This window comes from Diplotaxodon limnothrissa, linkage group LG16, assembly GCF_057381915.1.
Source record: "Diplotaxodon limnothrissa isolate DT_005_m linkage group LG16, D_limnothrissa_male_GT1.1, whole genome shotgun sequence".
Lineage (NCBI taxonomy): Eukaryota > Metazoa > Chordata > Actinopteri > Cichliformes > Cichlidae > Diplotaxodon > Diplotaxodon limnothrissa.
This window is the reverse complement of record NC_140611.1, coordinates 27,646,128-27,666,354: the sequence shown is the minus strand read 5'-3', so window position 1 is coordinate 27,666,354 and position 20,227 is coordinate 27,646,128. Positions and strand designations below refer to the sequence as shown.

Here is a 20,227-nt window from a genome sequence, read left to right as displayed (position 1 = left end):
GGGCGTATATATATGTGACTATTTTTCCTCTTGACCACCCGTCAACCCTATCCCCGTGTAAGGATTGGATAGCGGATGGGAGGGGTGTGTGTATGTGAAGGGGTTCTCTCTAAACTTGGAATATAGGGCTACGAGCCAGAAGGTGTTTAGCCATATACCTATAATCACAAACGAAAACACTGAAACGGCGTGAAAGGTTATCCGGGGTCACGTGATCTTTCCGCTGGATCGTTTCTTAAAGGATCTACTTTTACGCACTGCCCCCACTTTTACGCACAGCTTTGCGCTTCATTGCGTACACTATCTAGGTAATATATTCTGAAATGTTTTTCAGGCCAATCCAATAGATGATATGGATACATTAACACAAATCAGCGACTATCAGACCATTAAAACCTGACCTAAGAAATGGGAATGTGTCTGAGTAGAGGAGAGATAAAGCAATTTGATGGAAACTAAAGAGCAGATCCCGTGGAGCTGCAATATTAGACATGTGATGGAAAATGAAATCAGCTGCTGTCAAGCAGAAGTTAATGTGAGTGATTATGAGTGTGAGAGCAGAAATACGTCAATGACTTTTTTCTCTGAAAAGAAAAAGACGTCCATGGTCATATCCTCTAGGAACTGCAGTATCAGTGTTTCATTAAACACATCTCTGCTTACCACAATATTAGTAATGTTAGCTGAGCTGATCTTTGACAACATCTCTGATGGACTCTTCGGGGGGCTTCATTTTTACCATCAGCTGTGTATCCAAGCATTGCACAGAAATTTATTTGAAATATAGCACAGATATCCGTGTTTCCAGTGAGTTTAAGGTGACGATATTTCTAACATTCCTTTAAAATATTACACAACATATTTAGAATATGTGCAACTGATATCACGATGGTGCAATCATAAGAACATGGCACATTTGCTTTAATATTTAGCTTGAGATGACCCTATTATATGTGGTGCCAGTGGAGTATTGATACAAATACATTTGGAATATGTGTGTATCTAAGAGTGTAGAAAACTCAAAAAGGAATAAATGCATATGACGTTTTATGGTAAGAAATATGTCTGCTGTTGGCTGTAGTCAGAAAAAAAAGCTAACTGATCGGACTACTTCAAATTAATATGTCAGTGTCAATATCTCATTTTTTAGATGAACAGGTGGTGGAAGGAGTGTCTTTCAGAACTAATAAAGAGCCATTGTTTATTTCTAGTCACGGATAATGTGCGTTGGGTAGATCAGCAGCTGTGGTCAGTTTGATTCTCTACTGAGGGAGGTGAATGGGGAGGAGGGGTCACCACAACCACAGGAAGGATGTGACGTAAAGGCACAGGGAGATGGCGACCTAGTGGAGCTTTCAGCTGCTGATGCCAGTAACCCAGACAAGGCCAAGAGTGCAAATTCTACCTCCTTAATTCTTGTCTATATCTGTCTCCCAGTGCCAGCGGTGCCGCCCTGCCCCCAACACCATGACAGGGCCAAGTGACGAAGGAACAGCATAAATTCCTTCACCCCACAGCCCCCAACCCCTACACACTCCCCACCCACTTGCTTTCACTGACCCCATCTCCGTGAGGGTAAGCCAGAGAAAGCCTCAGTCCCTCAGCTGTCATCTAGGCTCACCCCCAGCACTCCACTTCATCTTCTTGGAGTCTGACTTCCCTTTACTCCCTCCCCCTATAGAAACTCTGCCCCAGTCCTTGCACCTGTGCTGCAGTCCAAACTGAGCTCCACTATAGAACCTTAATGGATTCAGCAGCACGATAGAGCTGGGCTTTATTAGGAGGTGATGGCAGGTCAGCTTATGAAAAGAGAAAAAAATGGACAGAGCAAGTTCATGAGGTGATAATCTTTAAAAATTTACCAAGCAATGTCATTTCTAACATTTATAGAAACATTTTAGTGAGTAAAATACTGGGCAGTTTTTTTCCTTTTGCTTATTCAAACCTACATAATGTTTCAATTTCACTCCCGTAACAAATTAAAATCCAGACAAATAAGTTCTGTGTCATTTGCTCCAGCAGCGTGAAGAAAAAGGGTGTCTAAATATCTTTGGGTTTACTGTTACTGAGAATCGCATTAGTGAATATATACAGTGCTGTCTTCTCATGACTAAATGCTTAAACCTTTACTTAGCTATCTTCAGTGCTCAGTTCCTTTGAGAATGCCATAGAAGACATATGAGGTCAGACCTTTGGAGAGAAGAATGAGCTTCAGCCTTACAGTGCATGGCACGGCAGTGACATCTGAAGAACAAATATAACAGCCCCCCTTGGTGATTCACGATGCCGTTCACGGTAACAGAACAAGAAGATAAGGGAGAAAAAAAAACCTGTATCCAATGTTACAATGAGTTGTGTTTTCTTATTTTTGTGGAGATGGAGTGGAGCTGTTACATTTATGCATGAGGAAGACTATCTAAGAGAGATCGTATGTGGAGCTTCTTCGTAGCATACAGTACTGTGTAAAAGTCTTGAATAACCCTCATTTCTTTATATTTTGCTCAAAAGAAGCCAGACGTGGTCTTGTGCAATAGTTCTACAGGCTTCTGAAGGACTTTCAGGTTTTCTTTGACAATGGCTGCTATTTTGGTCATTTTCAGTCCAGTCCAAGCTCGGGCAAAGGCAGCCATTGGCCAAAACTGGTTGCTGGTGAGGAAAGGGAGACAGGTCAAAAGATGGATTGTGGAAGAGATCTAGAGATAACCTTATGATTAAATGCGGAGTGGCTTTTATTGATAGAAAATCAAATAATCTTGTGTATGTAAAGTGGAGGTCAAGAGAGAGGTACAAAGGTAAGTGTCTACAGCCTGTAAAACATAGTGAAGTCTCTGTGATGGTTTGTAGCTAACATGGAGTGAAGAGGATTTTATCACAATTGATGGAATTTCAAAGACAGAAAAGGTCAGATTTGGGTCTACCATGAAATACTACCTGGAAAGCAATTGATTGGCAGTTATTACAATGTTCTCAAATACACTGCCAAGTAAAAGGATACCTGGATACCTAACCAACGTAGGATAATCTTGACAAAGAATGGAATAAAAGGCAGACAACATTCAGAGAAAAGCTTTGAATGTCCTTCAAGAAGCTTGGGGAACCCTAAAACCTGCTTAGAGAAATCTCAAAGCTTAACTAAGAGAGTTCAGGCTCTGTTGAAAATAAGGTGGTCATAGCAAATATTGATTTTCAAGCTCATTAGAATTGTATAGACTGTTTTTGCCTCATATGCCATATTTCCACCTGTGGTTGCACATATTTTATTAAATGCTTGCACCTATTTCCCATTTTCTTAGCAAAATATAAAGGAAAAGGAGCAGCTTAAGACCTTTGTACCATATTGATAAACAAGTGTAAGACTCTTTTTTTGCTGATATAGAGTTCACCCATACTCCATTTCTCCAGTCTCAGGTTGGACCTTCCTTGGAGGACCAGCCTACATGCCCTGTAGCCATGTCGCTACCGTTATATAGGTCTACATAATGTACCTGTAATTTAAAAAGTACTTTTTCTTTCTTTTATTTTTAAACTTTATTTTAAAATACCCTGAATATATTCTCTGATCATATAATAAGCTATGCAAAGTGACCAGCTAGCCAATCTTCTTCCAAGCTCAGACAATACTGAGCTATAATTATCCTAGTTAGGGTGAAGACCGTGAGCTGTCAGAGCTATTCATATTTCTTATGTGCCTCGTATTCCTTCTTTGGTAGTCAGGTCTTCCAGTTGGTCAACAAGCACTATAAAGGTTTAGCTCTTACAACCACAATTTTGCTAGTGGTTGTTTCCCCCGTTAAAGAAATAACAGAAATAGTGCATACAAAAAGTCTAGATCACTAGTTAGAATCAGCCATGGTGCATTCCCTACACAAATGTTTGTATTTATTCAACTTTCTTCTTACTAGAGCTTTTCTTTTGAGTCTGAAGTGGATAGGATAAGATAAATCATCACTGAACATTATAGAGGATCTGGGATGTTAAAGCAAAACAGTAATAGGAAGCAATAACCAAAAGTGGGGTAAAACAAACAGTCTTTATTGAAGTGAAAGCCTATTATCTTCCTACTTAGTAATAACCAAATTATGTTCCACAGAAAGATCACAGAAAGACAAAGAAATTGTTTGCAGTAGAGTTGAACAAAGCAGTTGATAGATGTGAGTGGGGGGCTTTTGATGGGCATTCTTTTGCAGCTACCTTGCTTTAACCTGTCTTCTCTGGGTCACTTCCGCACTCTGTAGCTATGCCCTTGGTGGGGACAAGAGAGGCATTTCGTATTATCACTCCAAGGTTTGCTTCAGGACAGGTGCTATAACAGTCTCACCTCAGGAATGGAGTTGTGACATAAAGTGGCAATGAATGTTTGCTACTTTGCGTTCATAGTAATTTGTCAAATTCTGCAGTTCAAAGTATTTCTAACTTGTATCCGTACTGGAAATTCTGGATTTTATAGTACTGCAACTAAAACAGCCGTGAAATTACGAGTTGTGCAATTAAGATTCCACGAAGAAGGAAAGACAGAGGTACTGATTTCAAGACATAGCACCTGTCCTAGCCTTGGAGTACTCCTGCGTTAAGCATGATTAATGAAATGCTGAGAACATGAGCTTGAGAAAAACATCATGCGATGAGTGCAGTGTGGTGTAAGATTCCAAAGATGGCAGAAGCTCCTTGGTCACTGGCATTTGGCTCGGTGGGGAGCTGCAGTGCTGAAAGGGTTACTGAAAAGAAGGAAATGACGGACCGTAGCGAAGGACTTCCTTTGCTTCAAAATATTCAGCAGAGGTCACTGAGTCAGTCTTCTGAGATGAGCAGAGTAAATTTTGGATTCTGGTTCCATCTACTGCCCCCTCTTTTTAAACCCTGAGTGCTTCCTTCTCTGCCCTACGTCCATGCCAAAAGGAATGAGGCTGTAACTGAGCCTGGGGGACAGATGGTGCCTATTTATAGTCCCCACAGAGAGGTGTGAAGTTTCTTGGGATTTCAAAGAGCGGGAGCCATGGCTCCTTAAGGGGTCTGATGCAGCCTCTGTGGCCCATGTGTTCTCTTCCCCTCCCTCGCTCTCTAGAAAGCCCCACACTGGCCACACAGGGCTTAAGATGGGTTCAGGCTAAACAAAGGTACCTATTGCCTTTTTTACTGAGGCCACTGCATCACTACAGAGGATGGGAATCTAATACGAGCCAAAGGGAAAAGTCTGCTCCTTCTTTTCTCTCCAGACGATAACTTTCTTTAATAATCCAGAGGTTGAATTTGCTGTCACAGCAAGACTGCTAAACTGTCACAATGCCACTCAAAGCTGTCAAGCGGATTTTGTACCAGCTTGACAGCTCATGCTGAGGCACTGATTGATGCTAGCAAAACCTTGTTCAAAAGATTGTATTAACAGTATACAACACAACTCCATTATAGATACGGAGGCTTGACTCAATGATTATAAATCAGCGACTGTTCATTTAGAATAATTCAAATGAAAGCATTAAAATATAGTTTTACTATTTTTTCTTTTTAAATAATGGAACGTTTTGCTTCAAAGTACTGGTTCAGAAAGTCACACAAACAATTTTCCAGTCATTACAACTGTTGCAACAACTGATACACATGTCACTACTAATGCTCTCCTGCCATTAGTGCTGTATGCATAAAATCCAGCCTAAGTGTGCAATGACTTGAACAAAATCAGGTCGGCCATGAATGTGAAACAAATCACTGCTTTCCGTGCATTTGCTTTCTGTATGCTGTGAACTGTAACTGAGAGGTTTGGTCCTGCGGTGCTGTACATTTCTCATCTGCTGCTACTTTATGAACCTTTCAGACCTCCAAAATCATCCCACGCACACACACACTTCTTCTTTTTTCGACCTGTTTATATTTTTCAATAGCATTTTTTATTAGTCTTATTGTTGGAACACACTATACAAACAAACTTGCTTTCATATGTAAAGTGAAAGTATTGTCAGTCAAACTGCTCAATTTAAGTAGTCCGAACTGACGGCGAACAAACCCCACCATACATCCTTGAAACGAAGCACCAGTTATCTCTCTTATGTCAGGGCCAAGACTTGGAAACCTGGCAAACAGCGGGGAGAGTTAGCGGGGCGTCTATTTAAGTCCTCTCTTAAGCTTGGTCCCCATCTGAAACTCATCTGAAACTCACACTTGAAACTGCAGACAATGTGGGATCCCTCCGCCGAGGATAGACACTAGAGTTCATTAGGCCGTACGCCAGCCAATCAGTGGAGGAATTTAAAAGGCAGCTAATGACAGCCCTCCCAGTAATAAAGAGCCATACAGTACATTGCCCAGGCTTCTCGTGTTCTCGCAGTCATCACATAGTTATTTTCTAGATGCAGTTTATTCATTATTGATAGAAAAGAGCTAAGGCTGAATTTTGGCACTCTATCTGTAAATGGAAACATTCAGCAGAGAAGATGAGAGGACGAAATTGAATACAGTTGAATATAGTATATGAATACAGTCCTATAATTACAATTATACAATCAGTTGTTTCGGTCTAATATAGTGCAGTGATAATCTCTAAACGCTGAGTGCATGTTTATTTTACCGCATTATTTTTAAAACAGAAAAACAACGACCCAGCATCAAATCGGATATTTGATGGCACTGTTTAAATGACCTGTGTATTTAAAAGTGACAGAGGAACAAAGTTATTGCCCAATTAAGTGTTGAGTGGCTTCATAGTCTCATAAAAATATTTACAGACTTAATATAAAGCTTTTTAATGCCAGTAATAATTCTCGGGCTTATGGATCTGCTATGACGGGTTTTTCTCAAGGACAACTTCAAATAAAATGATTTACTACTGTAACGGTTCAGCACCAGGACGAAAACTGATGTGTAATGAGGTCTGTAATGTATAGACTCCAGGCCAAATGACTGTAGGAGTTAATGTTAGAGTTTCACAATCTGATCAGTTTCAACCGGTGCACTTAACCTTTTAATTTTCAATGTGACATTGTCTCTCTTCACTACATACTAACAGATCTCCTGCAGACGCCTTACTTGTTCATGCCTCTTTTTTTTCAGAATATTTATTTCCACATAGTGGAACTTTATATGGTTGAACCATTATATTTAATTATCCTCTCAGCAGTGGGCTCTGCAGTAGGCTATACTCCCATGCACTCAAGGAAGATTTGCACTTGCATAGCTCACGTTTATTGTTGTTAAAAGGATACATAAATAAATGTTCTATGCACATGAAATGCTCTTCTGTGTTATTTTAATATGCAGAATAATACTGTACTGTAAATGTAAACTACTGCATAAGCTACAGCACGATCACAGAAATAAACAGTCTGACTATAGAGAGACAGAAGCTTGAGTTCCCTTGAAGTGGCTGTTGTTGTGATTTGGTGCTATATAAATAAAACCGAACTGTATGAAAATGAACCAATATTAACCTGAATGGCTAAGCTTGTGCTGGATATTTGCTCTCAAAAACATGAAACCAACCTTTTAAATCCCTGTTAAATGTTAAAGTTCACTACATTGGATTACAACATCAACCGTTTAAAAAAGCTGTAATGGTATTAAGTGAGGTTTAGACAGCAGTATAAACAGAGACTATGCATCACATCCTTTATTACATCAAAAAAGACATGTCCTCTGACTTAAATTTAGTTGTCGTTTTACCGATAAAGCTGTCAAAGCTTTTACAACATAGTAGGAGCGAAGGTGTTATTTTACTTATGCATATACAGAGAGCTGCAAATCTACACATCAAGTGTACCCACTCACTGAGCTGCTGTAACACTATTCAGTGACTCAAGATCCCTCCGCAGCTCTTGCACAACATCTGCCACTGGATGTCAGCAGTGTTCCACAGATCTACAGAAGGAGCTCACTAGGTTCATTTTGATCGGGGAAATGATTGTGGTTTGCAGGGAGAGGAGGGCAGTTTCATCAAATAGAAAGGAACTACACAAAATGCACAGAACTAAAAAAATATAAAAATAAAAACAAAATAAGCTTCAGCACAGGAAATGAGGCATATATGTACAATGCAATGACATATTGCACCAGAGCACTTCTTTAATGCTAAAGACTGGCACATGGCAACAAAGTTAACTATACAGCACATGTTATAGTTCCAAGTCTATTTTCTGGAGTGTGGAGGTATTTCCTGATCTAAACAGGTTCTAGTACTCACACCCACTTTGTTCAGACTGCTGAACACAGCAGAGTGGCAGTCAGACAGCCTTCTCCACAGAGGACCAGTCTTGCAGTGATCAGCAAATACACAGTACACTCTAATCCTACCACCATGCAGCCACTCCATGGTCAGTTTGCCTTTTTTTTTGCAGGCAATTGGCCTCAAAGAAAATGTTGTATAGAGTTTGTTGCACAGAAAGCACTATACAAAAGTTTGCTATAAGTGGGCACATTTATTCCCAGTGGGAAAGCATTTTTCTTTTAGCTCTGTCTGTGTTTAATGTTCTAAAATGCAGGGTGTGCATTTAATCACAAATGTCTTGTGTGTAGACATTTTTTAAAAAGTCAGTTGTTGTTTTTTTCCATTGTAACTTAAACTAAAAACATAATCTAAGAAAAAAATTGCCAAAAGCCTGTTTTTAGCTTGACATTAGTCTCTATAATAATGTTGAAACACGGCCAAATGATTAGAACAAAAGCTACATCCAAGGTCAACTTATTAGAAAACCAACAGGTGACTGTGATTATATAGTTCACAGGTTAAGTCACGCTGATACACTACAGAGCTACATTTCTGAACACTTCCTGCTAATCGTGCACTATATTTTTATCCTTTGTGTCCCTCCTCCCTCGTATTGAGACAGTGGACCTTATTTTTGTTTGGCTCTACTAGAGAATGAAAAGAATGAGTGTTCCTTTATGCTTTCAAAACAATTAAAGTCAATTCAAAATATATATTTTTGACATCTCACAGTGCAGCTAGGTAAGTAAGGTGTGGCCTTGATCCCAAATTGAATGTTACAAAGGTCACGTGTGTTTAGATTTCCTTGCATTCAGTAAGTACACCTCTGTGTTGTAGCTTGTATTTGCAGTGATAGTGATTGTTTTGAATTTTCAATTTGATAAAAATGAAGGAATTAGAGGTATTAGAACAGGGGTGTCACACTCCAGGCCTCGAGGGCGGGTGTCCTGCAGGTTTTAGATCTCACCCTGGGTCAACACACTTGAATCAAATGATTAGTTCATTACCAGGCTTCTGGAGAACTTCAAGACATGCTGAGGAGGTAATTTAGCCATTTAAATCAGATGTGTTGGACCAAGGACACATCTAAAACCTGCAGGACACCGGCCCTCGAGGCCTGGAGTTCGACAACTGTGTATTAGCACGTATGCATAAACAATTAGGTCCATAAATATTTGAACATTTAAAATCACAATATCAGTATTGTGATATCTGTCATCTTCAATTCAACAACAGGTTAAACAATATTGTTGCATCAACTGTTTAGAAAACCACAACCATTCTAGTGCTGGGATGTGATCACTTTACCCGTGAGTCGAAATTTAAACACATGCTACTTCTACATTCATTCGGCTTTCCCCGAGGCCCTAAACACCGCGCGCTTCAACAATTCCCCACCGGCGAATCCACATCAACGTTTCAAGCGCTCACTTGCTTATACTGCAATCCTGCGGCGTGGACACGAGGGAAAGCTTAAATCTCGCTCACACTTTTTCTCCCTCAGTTATTTGTTATAACAAGTAGCTTCTCAACCACGTCTGCGCCGTCTTACTAAAAGTCTGCTTATAGGTTAATATGGCAAAAATCCTCCAAGCTGTCAGCGTTGTGAAATCTTTGAGACAAGGATGCGTGTTAGGCAGAAACGTGGGGAACGCGGGCTGCCTGAGACTTCACACTGCAAAACTTTTTAGTGTCAAGGTAAGAAAACAGAAGTGTGACCGGTAAGGACTGTTGTCTGCGATAAATCCAAGAACTGAACTGTTTTAAAGATCTCGCTGAAAGTAATTTACTTTATTCAGCCCTTGAAGTTCAGGAAAAAAATGTGGAAGTTTACAAACAACAGCTGATCCACATGGTGGCTGGCAAATAGGAATCCGTGCCAGATGAGGGGGGGGGTAGAAACTGCAAGTGTATTAAAATAAATGGCGTCAGGCATGCTTTGCATACGGCGAATACACACACGAATATATTCTATAAAACACACTGAGTTGTTTGTGGTAGAGCTTGACGTTTTTCATTGTGCAACATTTTAGTAAATTGGCTGATTTTTCAAGGCAGTTTGGAGCGGTCATGGACAAGTGAAATTTTAGTGTGACAATTCGTAAAAGAAGTTGTAAAATGAGTTGCTGTAAGTGGGTGAGATGTTCACATGCCTGTCTCGGCTAAAGTGGCAAACAGCTGCACAACTATGCACAACGTGTAAATCAGAAGGAGTGTTGCGTCATGCTTCAGATGATCTCTGATTGCAACATTCACGGAAAAGGCGAGAATTTTATTTGTTTCGAGTCAGGGTTGTGGTAGATAAAGTACTAGTTTTTAAAATGACATGCATTAATTTGCTAAATAACGTTAGTAAGTAAATGCATTAATTGAGAAATTACTTTTTTTTTTTTATTTAAAAGATCTTAAGGCTGTGAATAAATCGGTGGTATGCTAATATTTTTATATCTGTGACGAGTACGAGTAATATTGGTCACTGTTTTCCTGATTGCTATCTGGAGGTCATGGTGCATCACACCAGCCTCTTTAATAATCTATGCAGCTCTCTCTCTCTTAGACACGTGTACAGATGCACTCTCTCACTCCTACACAACAGAAAAACAGATTTGTCTGTCTCAGCATTCGCAGTACAATTCACACAGGCCTGCAGTTTCAGCATGATGTCCCAGAGCGTCACTGGTTGCCATTGCATCTAAACTCAAAATCTACAACACATCTTTTTCAAAGTCTTTCCTTTGGTTCTTCCAAAGTCTCTTAATAAAAAGAGAATATATTATTTTGGGGTGTGATGATTTTTTTTTTTTTTAACTTTACTTTTAACTCCCAGGCCCAGACAGCCCACCTGGTCTTGGAGGATGGCACCAGGATGAAAGGGATTTCTTTTGGGCATGATGCCTCTGTAGCTGGAGAGCTGGTCTTCAATACTGGTCTTGTGGGGTAAGAGGGAGAAATGTTGACTGAAATTATAACACCGTTAGATTTTTATTTATTTATTTCTTTTGCATGGCACATTTCAACAATTCCAGTACATATTTGAAGAAACAAAAAGGCATTGACATCTGACATGAAACTTGCTTTTAATTTGATAACCTCTGCATCAGTCACATTTATATAGTTTTAAATAGAAGTGTGAGTTTAAGTGCATTTTTTTTAAAACCAATAAATCACTTCAATAAAAATCTTTACAAAATGTTTCTGTTTTTTTTCTACTTTAGGTATCCCGAGGCCCTGACTGACCCAAGTTATAGAGGTCAAATACTGACGCTGACATATCCTATTGTAGGGAACTATGGTGTGCCGAATACAGAGGAACTGGATGAGCTAGGCCTGAGAAAACATGTAGAGTCAGAACGCATTCAAGTAGGTAACTAAGGTGTGGCTTGTCTTACAAGCATGTCTTCATATTCCGCTACATTGAGTAATTATCTGACTGTACAAGCGTTTGTCTCATTCTTTTGTTTTTAATAATTGGATAGAAATCCTGTGTAAACAATGCCTGCCTCAAGTTTAGAACCCATGGGCATCACCAGACTAATGCAGACAAATATCATTTTCTCCCCTGAAATGCTCTGTTAGGCTTTTACTGCAACCTCCTTCAGTTGCTGCTTGTTTATGAGTCTCTCTCTGCCTTCAGTTTTGTATTTAATAACTGAATAGCATGCTCTGTTGAGTTGAGATCAGGTGACTTTGCAGTTGGAAAATATCACTTTTTTTTGTCTTGAGAAAAAGTCTTGGGATGCTTCTGCAGTATGCTTGGCTCGTTATCCATTTGCACTTAGAAGTTCTGTCCGATCACTTTTGAAGTATTTCGCTAATACGAGCAAATGCTATAGCCAATCCATTACAGCCAATTCAACTAGTGGCCCAATCCATTATAGGCGCTCCAGCAATACATGCCCATAACATTCCCTCCACCATATTTGACAGCTGATGTGACATATTGGATCTGTTTCTTTTCTTCTTCAAACTTTTCGCTTCCCATCTCTCTGTTACAAGCTAAGTTTTAGCTGCCTAAATAGTTTTTTCCGACCTGCCCAAAGAGCATGGGAAGGGTTTCCTGTTAAGTGTAACCAGTGGTTTGCAACTTGATGCAAATGCTTTATTTGCAGTCTTGAGGACATCTCTTGAATGTAGACTTTAACAGTGATACAGCTACCGCGTAAAGAGTTCTTGACTTGGATAGATGTGAAAGGTTTTACTTAATCAAGTGAAAAATAAACTCTGTGCTCATTCCATTTTTTGAAGCTTTCTGGTGTTGCTGAGCTGGTGGTGCGTTCATTCTTTTTAAGAATGATGGTTATTTTTGGTCACTCTTAAAGTTTTTGATACATCTCAACCTCATTAAGGCTTCCTTAAATTGGCTTGGCATCTCTTTGTTCTTCATATTGAGATTTTCAGTGAATGGCTACTAAATTCACCTCTGGATCCTTTATGTGTTTGGCTTTGTGCACGGCTTCACTTGGCTATGAAAATGATTGCCAGAAGGCAGTCTGTTTGCTTTTCAAGCCATAAATTGTCCAGATACTTATGGACCTAACTGCATATAATCCACCACAGTTTTCTCACTGATAACAATGTCAGCTGTTAATGTTGAATCATATTAGAGCTGCTTTAATTTTCTGGCAAATAAAGAATTAACACTGCAGTTGGCACTGACCACTCATGGCCATTTTTATTTTTTTTTTTTTACTTCACCGAATTTTTGTTTAATTACAGCTAGGGTTAAGTGGTTGAAGCATCAGGTCAGAATGGCTGACCCTTTTATTAAAACTGTGTAACTGCAGTTAATAGACTGGAGGGGTTTTAAATTGGACTTTTTTTCCAAGGCTCATACAATGCTTTGGTTTCTCTAGGTATCTGGTCTACTGGTTCAAGACTACAGCCACGAGTACAGCCACTGGAACTCTGTCAAGTCTCTGGGTCAATGGCTGCAAGAAGAGAAGGTTAGATTGCAAATTAGAAGCTGTGAGAATGCGTGAATGATGAATATGACTTTTCTGTTAATGTAAATCTTACCCTCAAAAGGTTCCTGCACTGTTTGGGATAGACACCAGGATGCTGACCAAAGTCATCAGAGATAAGGTACCACAATTAGAAAGACTGTATCTGTTTCACGTTTAATGAATGAGTCGGTCAGTTTCTGATATGTTTGGCTTGTGGTTTCTCTTAAGGGAACAGTTTTGGGGAAGATTGAATTTGATGGTCAGCCTGTTGACATAACTGACCCCAATCAGAAAAACTTAGTAGCAGAAGTTTCAACCAAGGTAACAACTGCCAGTTTTTTTTCTTTTTTTTATTTAACGATAATATCAGATTTAAAAACTCCTTTTGTTTAGATATTTTGAAATGGCACTAACCTTTTCTTGTCATGCCTCTATACTCACCAGGAAGTCAAAGTTTTTGGAAAAGGCAACCCAATTAAAGTGGTGGCTGTCGACTGTGGCATTAAACATAACATAATTCGACTGCTGGTTAAGGTGAGAGTTGCGTGAAACATCCTTGTTCGACTGTGTGCGTTCCATTTGGAGACCTTGTTTTTGTGACTTAGCCCCAAATGACCTCCTCTGCATAAACGCAGAATAAAAAAGTCAGCGCTCTGTTACATGCTTTCTGCAACCTGACCTAGAAATTTTGAGAAAGTAAATCTGGGCCTAATGAGCTCCAGAAATGTAAAATTTGTTTGTGGCATGGAGATTGGTAAGAGAGTGGGTTTTCATCATGTTTGTACTCAAAGTTAATGACTTGTGATATTTGCTTTTAATTGGATTGGTTATAACATTGTATTCATCGATTTGCTCTTATTCGTTACACTCAGCGTTGACCCTTCTCTATGTTTTCTTTTTGTTCTATTTTTCAGTTGTTTTTTTTTTTTTTTAAACAACATTACATGTTTGGAGATTATAAACCATAAATGTCAGAGCTCTCATTATGACATTATGTCTATTTGGTGTTGTCTGTAGTTATTTTTACAGCTAGGGGGATAAAATAAATGTCATCTTCTGCTACTTTGATTTTACATTCATTTGACATTTTAAGTATACTCAGAAGATTACAAAATAACTACATTTGTGCTTTTGTGCAGCGAGGTGCAGAAGTCCACCTAGTGCCGTGGGACCAGGACTTGCTTAGTCTAGACTATGATGGCCTGTTCATATCTAATGGACCAGGAGATCCATCTCTGGCCAAGACACTCATCAATAACGTGCACAAGGTAGGATGCTTCACAAATGTTTATGTGAACTGAGAGACTTGAGTATTGATTCGCAGGTTTAACAAGGAACTAAAATTGTTGCAGAGCTCTATCTATATAATATTTAATATATTTGTTTCAACAATTTCTTTTCATAACTGTGTTTATAGCTCCACCATTGTTTCTGTAATAATATTTATTTTGTGAAGGTGCTGGAGAGCGATCGTCCCCAGCCAGTATTTGGGATCTGTATGGGCAATCAGATCACTGCCCTGGCTGCAGGAGCCAAGTCATACAAACTACCTATGGGCAACAGGTGACCAATTTAACAGCCAATCATAAATATGATACAGCGTGCTGTATATGCTCTGCATTCAGATAAAGATTTCAGTCTAAAGTGTAACCTGTCCGACAGAAAATGTAATGAAGTAGATGATGTGTTTTATTCATTTCTGTGGGTCCCCAGAGGCCAGAACCAGCCGGTGTTGAATGTGATGACGGGCCAGGCCTTCATTACCGCACAGAACCACGGTTATGGCATAGACAGCGAGTCCCTGCCCCCAGGGTGGGGCCCGCTTTTCATCAACGCAAATGATGGCACCAATGAGGTTGATTTCAGTCTGTGTGAATATTCAGTCTTTAACAGGACTTTTTTCCCTAGGCTTTGGCTATAAAAATAAAGAAATAAACAATTCTTTTACAGCAATAACTGAAGCAAATACAGGACTGTATGATGTTTACACTAATATTTTGGAAAGATGCATTTATTTTCAAAATGCTAACAGTATCTTTCTTTTTTTTTTTTTTAATATATACATAATTTCATGATTTTTATTTCACAATTTCCAGGGGATCATGCACAGCACTAAACCTGTTTTTACAGCCCAGTTTCACCCTGAGGCTAAGGGCGGTCCCACGGACACAGAGGTAATTAAAAAAACTTGATGGTGCTGCATGAAGTACCTGAACACTATACTCCAGCTAATTAAAGTATATTCACAAAATGGAACTTGCGTAAAACTTTGAGCTCTATTCTAAAATAGTACTTGTGTAAAAGTTGTGAATGGTTTGGAAAAGTGATGTGGTGTCCAGGTAGCAATAATCAGTCAGACCTCAGAAGTCATCAGGTGCAGATCTTTTAACTGTTCTTAGAATCTGATCTAAGTAAGCTGAGGGTGATGTTAGTTGCATAGCCCTGCGACAGACTGGCGACCTGTCCAGGGTGTACCCCGCCTCTCGCCCTATGACAGCTGGGATAGGCTCCAGCGCCCCCCGCGACCCTGAAAAGGATAAGCGGAAGCGAATGGATAGATGGACGAATGGCACACTTTTGCATTAGAAGATCATTTATTCAGCACGTTTGTCTTGATCTCAAAGATCTGTCACTTTAGTTAAATTGAATTCAGATTCCATGTACATTTTAGCCAGAATTTAGCCTTTTGTTTTAACCAATATAGGGGTTTGGCTCCAAAACGATTAACAGGAGACCATTAAAAAAAACAATATCGTTAATATAATACTTAAACTGTGATTATAAGGCGCTTTTTTTTTCTTTTTTTTTTTTCTTCTCCCCCACAGTTTCTCTTTGATGTCTTTTTGTCCCTGATCAAAAAAGGAAAGAATATCAGCATAGCGTCAGTCATGCCCATAAAACCCAGGATCCCTCCCAGGGCCCAGGTAGAGTATTTCACCCAGGTTGAGCAGGTTCAACTTCAAATATTCTGAACATAAGAGACTTTTATATCAGTCATTTAGTGGAACCTGCTGTTTAAATGGTGCCAATCACACCTTTTTGTGTCGACGCAGGTTTCAAAGGTGCTTGTATTGGGTTCTGGTGGCCTCTCTATTGGTCAGGCTGGTGAGTTTGACTACTCTGGATCTCAAGCCATCAAGGCCATGAAGGTCAGAGCATCTGGATGAATTAATCATTTCTGTAGCCAATTAATAATACTTTAATATGGTTGTGAATGAAGGCATAGAAGTGTGTTTCATGTGACTTTATGTGTGAGAGTCGATGCAGACGTTTTGTTTTTTTTTGTTTTTTTTTTTTTGTTTTGTTTTTTTTTTTTTAAAGTGATGTGATGATCCAATTTGTCTGCATTTTAATTCATGGACTTTTAAATGTGTCATTTATTCTGCTATACTGTCCTTATATTGGGTAGTTAAGATGCTGTAGCTTATTTCATCGATGAGCTTGGCAGCTTTTTCCCTAATTACGTGGAACACTGGGATTTTAGTTTATCTAATTAAGATCTAAAAATGCTGATAACTGCAATTCTTGTGCATTATAGTTGGTATGCATTGAAAAAACAATAAATCCTCCTTAGATAACTGTGACTTTTTGATAATTGCATAGGGACCAACACTATAGTACTGCATAAACCGCTCACTTCAAGAAATAAAACATATTTGAGGAATTAGTGGAATTTAAAAAAAACAAAAACAACAGGCAGTGATCTGCAGAGACGTGAAAAAGGTTTATACCCAGATGAGTTCCGTGGCAGCCTGAGTGCTTGACCCCAACAATGACAGCATTTGGTGCCACCGTGCTTATACTGTGGGGGGCCGTTTCGTGCCATAGGTTAGCTCCACTTATCCATTACAGGGAATGGTCACTGCAAATGAAAACAAAGTTGTCCTGAGTGACCCCCTTTATCCTTGGATGTAACATTTTTATTCTCTTCTATGATGACATAGGGCACAGCAATATGAATTTCATGCTGTGATATTTGCAGTCAGTAGATCTTAACCCAATTAAATGGCCACAGGACATTTTGACCAACCTGTTAGAGGTCAGCCTGTAAAAGGAATATCTTTTAAAGGAATGATTTTCCTTCCCTCTGTAGCATTCCAGAGACTTGAAAAATAAATGCCAAATTGCATTGATGCTGTTGTGCTGTGTCTTAGGTGTTTGCTTTTACTGTAATTTGTCACTATCTCTGGGCCCCATGTTCCAATTTTTGAATGGACTTTTATGAAAAATAGAGGGAATCATTTTTTTAATATAAAGTTTGGTATAATAAAATATAAATGACAGCAATATGACAATGATAAAATTAATGAGGACTGAATTCTATTTAGCATTTGAATTGGGGCACAGAATTGAGCAGAGCTGCTAATGTTGTTAGTAACACTTGCCTCTTGTATCTGAGATATGTGACAGGCCTGGAAAACACTTTAGAACATCTAAAATGTCAGACATGATGTAAAAGTGTCCCTGAAGACTTTTTGTCATGGGTGAGTTTGCTTTTAATAATTTCCCTTGCGGTCATACAGGAGGAAAACCTGAAGACTGTGCTCATGAATCCAAACATAGCCTCCGTTCAGACCAATGAAGTGGGCTCCAAGCAGGCTGACTCAGTCTACTTCCTGCCTGTCACGCCAGAATTTGTAACCGAGGTCATCAAGACAGAGCGTCCAGACGGCATCCTGCTCTCGATGGGTGGACAAACTGCACTCAACTGTGGTAAGATGTGCACAGTTGCTTGATTAGTACGTGTAACTGACCAAAGGGAATGAAAAATGCAAATGTGTCCCTTTGAAATTCAGTTCAAATGTTACGTCTAAGTCTTCTATTATATTAAAAACCTTTTGTATTATATATTTTATATTATATTAAAAATCTTTTACCTTAAAAAGGTAAAACATATATAATATAAATGTGTTATATATACATATGTGTGTAATTTATTTAGACATATCTTTTTTTTGTGTGTGTGTGTGTGTTTAACCATGCATCTTTAATTTGTTTTCAGGGGTAGAGTTATTCCAGTGTGGGATCTTGGACCAGTATGGGGTGAAAGTCCTTGGAACCCCTGTGGAGTCCATAATGGCAACAGAGGACAGGCAGCTTTTTGCTGACAAACTAATGGAGATCAATGAGAAAATTGCACCTAGTATTGCTGTTGAGTCGGTAAGGACCCATGTCCAGTTGCCGAAAAAAGTGTTCTTGAGCGATACGTTTGGTAACTACGTATAGAAGATACTAAAATATCCTGTCAGCTTGTAGTCTACCACTAATTTCTTGATTCCAGCATTTTGTTAGTGTTAAAAAAAAGAAGTCATTGACATTACTTATATTGAAGGTCTTGTGTTTGTAATAGTTCTATAGTGGTTTAAAGCCCGTATCAACAGTTTTTGTTATGGGAAGCGTAACATTTATGTGCATCCTTCAGGTGTCTGATGCATTACGAGCAGCAGAGCAGATAGGCTACCCGGTGATGTTGCGATCGGCCTACGCTCTGGGGGGTCTGGGCTCTGGTCTGTGTGCCAATAAAGAAAAGCTGGAGGAAACTGCCCAGAAGGTCAGAAAAAGCAGACACTTATCAATAGCTAATGTTTTTGTTTTTTTGTTTTTTTTTTTGTTTTTTTTCTCTCACTGGTCCTTTTTTTCTCCTGGCATTTAAGCAAACATTCAAAATCTTTTGTCCAAATCAATCAGAGCATTTATACCTAGGCTTACCATGTTTTTTCCTCTTTTTATACCTTTTCTCGAGTTTACAGCATGAACCTGCACAGAAATAATACCTTTTGAAATTGTTCAGATACATTTCTTTGGTCCTGTGCCAAGAAAGGAATAGTTTTCTGTTGCTAAGCAACATTCTTTTGTGCTCTTCCCCTTTTCAGCATTATGTCTGACAGCTCAATTGGTTCTAATCTATGATCACAGGCTTCAAAATGAACCGCTTGTGCCAGACTGTGTTAGATTGGTGCGTGCTTGCTTTTTTTTTTAAATTTTTTTTTTTTTATGCTTAATGTTTGTGCTCTTTTTAAGTATTTCTTTGAAGCTTACTTTAGTTATTTATTTATTTTTGGTTTCATTTGGAAGTTTCAATGGCAAGTGCATTGGTACCAATTATACTCAGCAGCTGTTCACCTGGTTTGTATCAAGGGCAGTTCACCAAGACAAGAATGCAAAACAAAAACCCCAAGGTAGACAGTCCTTTAACCTGGTCTGGCCTTGTCTGTTATCAAAAAGAGTTTGATAATTGTTTCGGTGCAAACTGTCCTAATAGATTACTACATTTAGTTTGATTCAACAAAGCATCTTAGCTATCGACAAACCAGAAGGACAGTTTGCAATGAAACAATTCTAACCCTTATTTTGATAACTGACAAGGACAGACCGGCTATAGGGCACATTTATCGCATTCTGAAAAGCATCTTCTCTGTGATTGTCACTGTGATTTGGAAGTTTGCATTACAAAGATAAAACACTATTTAAAAAGACCAAAAATCCTTACTACACAAAACACAAACTTTAGTTTGATACATTTCAGTATGGATGTCCTGCATTTACTTCTACTGCATTTACTACTACTAACTACTTAAACTACTAACTACTTAAACTTACTTACTTAAACTTTAATATATAGGTATTAATTTCTTTCCGCTTCAGTTTGATGATTGTAGTGAAACACACATCTAAATTGTTTAAGCTGTTTATGTATCGTAGGCTCTGGCCATGAGCAATCAAATCCTCGTGGAAAAGTCTTTGCTTGGCTGGAAAGAGGTGGAATACGAGGTGGTACGAGACGTTGCTGATAACTGTGTCACCGTCTGCAACATGGAGAACTTCGATCCACTGGGCATCCACACAGGTAGGCACTAATCTGTGGCCCTTTTCAAACCATGAAAGGCTCTTTCTTATTATTTTTGTGAAAAAATTTTTATTTGTTTCTCTCTCAATCTCCATATCTTTGAGCACACTTCACCTGTCTTTTGAGGGTTTTTTATTTTTAATTTTTATTTTTTTTAAAAAATTTTATGAAATTTAAAGCTTCTGCAGAAGGATCATTGTGCTCTGACACACAAATTATTATGTGCAGGTCGATAAAGAACTGCAC

At 38.9% G+C, this 20,227-nt stretch overlaps 1 protein-coding gene across 3 annotated transcripts in view; it reads left to right on the top strand.

The window, feature by feature from the left end:
- Window positions 1–9,406: 9,406 nt before the first annotated feature.
- cps1 (carbamoyl-phosphate synthase 1, mitochondrial) overlaps window positions 9,407–20,227 on the top strand; it is a 66,178-nt gene continuing 55,357 nt past the window's right edge. For 2 of the 3 annotated variants that reach the window (XM_085373721.1, XM_085373723.1), the window contains exons 1-17: window positions 9,408–9,889; window positions 11,019–11,128; window positions 11,407–11,551; window positions 13,045–13,134; window positions 13,217–13,273; window positions 13,363–13,455; window positions 13,579–13,668; window positions 14,274–14,402; window positions 14,591–14,697; window positions 14,848–14,989; window positions 15,231–15,308; window positions 15,960–16,058; window positions 16,188–16,283; window positions 17,658–17,847; window positions 18,137–18,294; window positions 18,557–18,685; window positions 19,837–19,981. In XM_085373721.1, coding sequence (XP_085229847.1) covers window positions 9,767–9,889; window positions 11,019–11,128; window positions 11,407–11,551; window positions 13,045–13,134; window positions 13,217–13,273; window positions 13,363–13,455; window positions 13,579–13,668; window positions 14,274–14,402; window positions 14,591–14,697; window positions 14,848–14,989; window positions 15,231–15,308; window positions 15,960–16,058; window positions 16,188–16,283; window positions 17,658–17,847; window positions 18,137–18,294; window positions 18,557–18,685; window positions 19,837–19,981 — 1,981 coding nt within the window. In that variant the 5' untranslated portion in view covers window positions 9,408–9,766. Of the gene's footprint in view, window positions 9,890–11,018; window positions 11,129–11,406; window positions 11,552–13,044; window positions 13,135–13,216; window positions 13,274–13,362; window positions 13,456–13,578; window positions 13,669–14,273; window positions 14,403–14,590; window positions 14,698–14,847; window positions 14,990–15,230; window positions 15,309–15,959; window positions 16,059–16,187; window positions 16,284–17,657; window positions 17,848–18,136; window positions 18,295–18,556; window positions 18,686–19,836; window positions 19,982–20,227 lie in introns of all 3 variants that reach the window. The other variant, XM_085373722.1, reaches the window with a different exon arrangement.